This window comes from Crocuta crocuta, unplaced genomic scaffold (genome assembly GCF_008692635.1).
Source record: "Crocuta crocuta isolate KB4526 unplaced genomic scaffold, BGI_CrCroc_1.0 scaffold8932, whole genome shotgun sequence".
NCBI classification, from domain to species: domain Eukaryota; kingdom Metazoa; phylum Chordata; class Mammalia; order Carnivora; family Hyaenidae; genus Crocuta; species Crocuta crocuta.
The window spans coordinates 6,163-12,005 of record NW_027527787.1 but is presented as its reverse complement, the minus strand read 5'-3'; the positions used below and the strand labels follow the sequence as shown (position 1 = coordinate 12,005).

Below are 5,843 nucleotides of genomic sequence, written 5' to 3'. Positions count from 1 at the left end.
CTAGTGTAACCGACTATTTTAACTTCCTATCCTTTTCATGATTTAAAAGATGTTTTCTCCTGTATTATACTAAATGATCCTCACAGCAACAGGATGAAAATATTGCACCATTCTGCTGAGGAAGGAAATGAGGCACAAGAAGATGAGGAGGCTTGCTCTATGTCACATAACCAGTAATCAATCACATACACCTTTGGTTGTTATTAAAGTCTGGGTCCATTCATCTGAAAAATGGAAAGAGTCCCTGTTCCTTCTGCCTGACCACATTTCAGGGAAGATACACTAAGATAATATAATACATTACTATCTTATCCAGCACCTTGCTCTTGATAGGTAAATATGTAGGAGCAACCATTTGTTCAGCCATCTGTGTGGTGTGGATAATGGGGACAAACTGCCAAAGAACCTAGGCTGAGTTGTCATAAAGGTGATGGCAAGCATAAAGTAACTGTAAAAAGAAATATCTTGGGAAGATAAGATTTCCATAGCCTACACTGAAGGTTGCTTGATAAATGTTAAATTATAATGGCCAGACCTGAAGAAGAATAAGTCAACAAAACAAAACAAAAGAAAACACAATACCAATATCCCTAAGCAAACTTGAACATGTGGCCCTGTGTAAGGCAAGGCTCCCCACTATTCTCCATGTACCTTCCTGTCTGCACCTTATCAGAGAAAATTAAGGGTGTCTTAACAAAGCTCCCATAATAGATAACAGGCAACAGGCTTCAGAGTCCAGGAAACCTCAGTGGGGAAAACTCCAACCTGAAGTTTCTTGGACGGAAGGATGGTAACATATTCAAATGTCTTTAATAAGTATGAGTGGATGGAGGATTCTCTACCACAAACTGGATTTTTTGTGTGTGTGTGTGTGTTATTGCCTTTATACAACAGATCCTTCTACTGTCTTTGGCAGAAGACTAAGACAGTAACACTACCACCTTTAGTTACTAACCTCCACAGCAAGAATTTCACATAGCGAGGTTGTCTATCAGTTTCACTAATCAGGCAGAACTGACTGTGAAGAAATGGCATGATTATACTAGCTGTACATGTAAATGTTCGAACAATGCTTTCTAACTCATCCCTCTTTGGGATTATTGCTTTTTTAAAGCTTCCACCTCCCTAAATGCATAGGTATACACACACCTTTGCTTTTCTCCCTGCAGATCTCACAACTGGTGGCTGAAGAGAAACGTCTGTACTGACAGCCTATTCTGGTTTCCATGATCTGAGAAAGTGAAAGGTCTGGATTATTGCAGAGATTCACTATGAGATTTCCACCCTCCTCTGTGTCATCCTGTCCTACCTGCAAAATGGGGAGTTTAAGAGGCAGAAGTGCTATATTTCTGACTTAGCATTGCTCTGGGTTGGGGAACTGAAATTACAAAACAAACAAATGCCAAGAAAGAAAACAAGATGATGAGAGAATGAACCAAGTATCTATAAACAGATTTCTGTGTTCTTTAAAGGGAAGATATTATTATAAAGGTACACAATAGTCATGGACTGTGCTTTTGGGACCTGTGTGAGTGCAGAGCTGAGGAAGATTGAGTTGATGCCAAGTTACAGTTCCTGGCCCCATAGGGGGCCAGGCTCAGGTTTGGGAAAACAAAATCAGACTCTGTGGCTATTGTGGCCTGGACAGAGGCATAAAAACACAACACAGCAGGCTTTCTTCCTGTCTTGCTCTTATCTGAGGGTGCAGAAGGTGGGTGGGAGCATGCCTGTAGTGCAGGTGAGGCACTTCAAGCCCCAGCTGCCCATGGGCTCCACCTCCCCTTCTCTTTCCTCTTGCCCCCCCCATCCCAGCATTTGGACCCCTTCCCATTCCTCCCTCAGCCCCTCCCTGGGCCCTCCCACCGTCTCCTACCCAGCTTGGGACTGCGTCATAAGTATCCCCAGACCTGGGTTTGCAGCTGCTTAAGACAGCCGAGGGAGAAAGTAGGGCCTGTTAGGGCTAACGCGATCTCTTCTTTTTACAACCTGCAGCCCAAGACGCTGATTCCAGCTGCGCCTTATCGCGTGGCCCAAAGATTCACGATGGTGAAAATAGCCTTCAACACACCCACAGCCGTGCAAAAAGAGGACGTGCGGCAAGACGTGGAGACCCTGGTAAACCGAACGGTTGGAGCTCAGATCTTGACCCGAAAGGTAGCAGTACCCACTTCACCCCAGACTGCCTACTAGGGTCAGTAAGGTGAAGACAAGGTGGCTTGGTGGGTGGAAGGAAGAGGCAATTGACAAAGGACAAAATGAAAGCTGCCCCCTTCACTCTGTTTATCTGGTTTACCGGTTTCCCCAGTTACCTCTAGTCATGCCACCTTCAGCCTGCAGTTCCCCACGCCCCTTAACATCCCTGTGCATCGCAGTACTTTCCTTCAGTTCTAGCCCATGTGGTATATCTTGAAGGGATGTTAAAGAGAGTTTGAGGAGAATCCTTGGGACCCGATGTCACCATCTCCTGGGGAACATGTTGGGGGGGAGTCACCGAGAGGGGCACTTTGTTCAGTGTCCAGCTCCAGGGGTGCATAGAGCATCCACAAGGATGGAGCGGATACTCAGGGTGAGCAAAGGGAAGAGATTTAATTGTTCTTTATTTACTTTTGATATGGTAATTTAAGTCTTTCTAGGATCTATGAATGTTTGTGGGTGTGGGGTGTGGGGTGTGGGGTGAAGGACAGCTTTGACTCAAAGCGGTATGGATTGGGACTAGTATGTGTATGTGTCCGCCTTGTGTATATTTTCAATTTCTCCCTAGTCATAGGCAGTTTTAAGCATTTGTCAAAGGAGCTGTCAGAATTGAGGTTAGTTTCAAATTAAAATGTGAGATGTTCACTGTAACTTTTTACTGCAAGATCCTTGTATGTTTCCAGAGTGGCATTTCCTAAAGGCAACACTATTCATGCCTAAAAAGAAATGCTGAGGTTTATTTTTTCTTCTTTTAAGTACTTCATTTTCGTGATATCCCTTCTACCTGTCCCCCCCATAGAGAGATCTGAAACAGGTCTGACCTTGTAATTTAAACTTCTAGCATTGCCAGAAATTGAGGTAGTTTCCCCGCAAAGTGTTAACCATTATTTCTTTAGTCCAATTTCTATTTCCTTTAAACATCTAACAGCTTTCCAGTGTTTGGAAACTACTCATTTTCCTCAGTAAAATCTCAATGTTAAAAGGGACAATTGTATTTCCTTCCTGTTCTACAAAATCTGTGCAGTGTCAGAGTTTCCAGATCTGTCTTAATTTATCTTCTTCTCTTTTTAAAGTTTTAACATATGTGTTCAGAGTGGAATTTAAAAATTTTTTATAATGTTTTATTTATTTCTGAGAGAAAGAGAGAGAGAGAGAGAGAGAGCAGGGGAGGGTCAGAGAGAGAGGAGGAGATACAGAATCTGAAACAGGCTCCAGGCTCTGAGCTGGCTGTCAGCACAGAGCCCGATGCGGGCTCGAACCCATGAACTGTGAGATCATGACCTGAGCTGAAGTCAGACGCTTAACCGACTGAGCCACCCAGGCACCCCAAGAGTGGAATTTTTAAAAATACTTAGAGTGAAATGAGAATCCATGTAGTAAAACTTATGCATACAATTTGAAATGATTATGTGCTTTTATGTGTTTTTATCACAGAAATTTTTAATATCTGAATGAGCAATCAAACTCGCTTTTGGGTATTATACATTTCAGAACTCAAAAGTAAAGCTCCTTTGCATTGTTTAGGTCTTGATTAAATGACAGAAGATCAAATATGTAACTGTCCTACTCACTTCGTAAGTGAAACATAGCCAGATTTATTGGGAGGTCTAATTAGATGTCAGTAGTTAAGTATAGCCACACAGTAATCCCTTTATTTTTCTCTCACCACCAAAAACTTCATGACTTGTAGTTGGATACAGTTAATATGCAAGCAGTACTTCTGCCACGCCTGTGGTGTGATGAGGAGTAAACAAAAATGAACATTTGTTCATGAACATGATTATATTTCTTTGTTATGTGTTGGAGAAACTTCCAAAAGATCTTGACCTGGCCACTAAAGGACAATGATTTAATAATACTTGGCACATTATATCATTATATTGTGATGTATTAATCTCCTCATCAGAAACTGACCACAACTGGGGCGCCTGGGTGGCTCAGTCAGTTAAGTTTCTGACTTTGGCTTAGGTCATGATCTTGCAGTTTGTGAGTTCTGACCCTGTGTCATAGGACTCTGGGCTGACAGCTAGCTCAGAGCCTGGAAACTGTTTAGGATTCTGTGTCTCCCCCTCTCTCTGTCCCTCCCATGCTCATGCTCTGTCTCTCTCTGTTTCTCAGTAATAAATAAACCTTAAAAATGTTAAAAAAAATAAACTTAGCACAACAGAATAGTATGTCAGAGGTTGTACACAATGAATTTAAGATACAGTTTAGAGAGAAATTAGCTATGGTAAATGAGAATCCACACCATCCTGAATTCCAGCTAATTTAAATGAAAAAAAATCCTTCTTAGCATGGTAGGGAATTTAAAAAAATTTTTTTTTTTTAATTTCTGAGAGATAGAGAGACAGACAGCATGAGCAGGGGAGGGTCAGAGAGATGGGGAGACNAACTTATAATTCTATTTTTGTAATGTTAATTTTAGGTTAGGTTTTTAATAGAAATAATTTACATTTTCAGAAAACTATTAGGACAAGTAACAACCTTCAAGGGTTATACAGTATTAATGGAAGGTTTCAATTTAAATGAATTCAGCTAAGAAAATGTGAATACCAAATTTCTTTGAATTTTATTTTATTTTATTTTATTTTTTATTTTTTTATTTATTTCTGGGAGAGAGAGAGANCTTTGAATTTTAAAGAAAGATCATTTTTTGACAAACCATTTAGCAAATAATTTTCTCTCCTTAGAATCCGTGTATCTGTTTTCACCCAATTAATTGAAGATTAATTAGGTGTCATAAACTTTATAGTCGTTGTCATGGAAGAGTTAATGGCCTGAAATACTGAAACAACTCTATTTTTACACCAGTCTGAATGATTTACTCACTAATTGCAAGGAACTAAATTTGATTTCATTTATTCTATCTTTGAATAGATAAGCAGTGCTGCTTAGAACATATTGTGGCATAAAATCATGGGATCAGAGGGTCCCTTGGTCCATTACCTTGGGAAGAATACAGAATCAATCAGTTACTTATTTGCTTTGGATCTTTCTTGTTCCAATTCTTGAACAAATTATGGATTTAACAGAATTTTATTGTTAAACACACAGCTTTTGTGCCCAGCTACCACAAACATTCTACTGTAAAATCTAGTGTTTTACCCCAGAACGTGGAAAACATTATTACATTCATGCTATAAATAATTACAGAACAATGGGTGATATTAGAAAAACTAATTTCTCACTAAAATTAGGAGCATTATGAAATATATCTCATTTAGAATATTTTAATTTTTAAAATAGGGAGAAATGACATATCTGTCTTATAGATCTTCTAAGATAAAACAAATTTTAAAAACCAGCTTTTTGAAAATCATTTAATAAATCACAAGACATTAATTCACCTTTAAGTTGGCAAAAAAGTTGATTAACAAGAAAGAGTAAAGCAACATAATTATATTCCAGAAAGTTAGTGATTATATCTCTGTAAAAGTCTAAAAACTAACAACTTCCATTTACTTTATTTAAAGAAGGTAATTTATTTCATAAGTGAATGGTTATTTTCAGCTGATTCTAGAATTGTGTATTTTGAAAAAAACTTTATGTCTGCAGTTGGATTTATGAATGCCAGAAAGAAGGTTAATATAATTGGATATTTTCACATCTATTAAATATCAGAAGTTATCTTAAAATAATGTTTGGTAGAA

The 5,843-nt window shown here is 38.8% G+C and overlaps 1 protein-coding gene across 1 annotated transcript in view; it reads left to right on the top strand.

Annotated features, from left to right (window-relative positions):
• Window positions 1-1,950: 1,950 nt before the first annotated feature.
• Window positions 1,951-5,843, top strand: part of ITM2A (integral membrane protein 2A) — a 5,769-nt gene continuing 1,876 nt past the window's right edge. Inside the window, 1 exon segment of the mRNA XM_077773588.1 lies at window positions 1,951-2,154. Within this exon segment, the coding sequence (XP_077629714.1) occupies window positions 2,044-2,154 (111 nt within the window). The 5' untranslated portion in view covers window positions 1,951-2,043.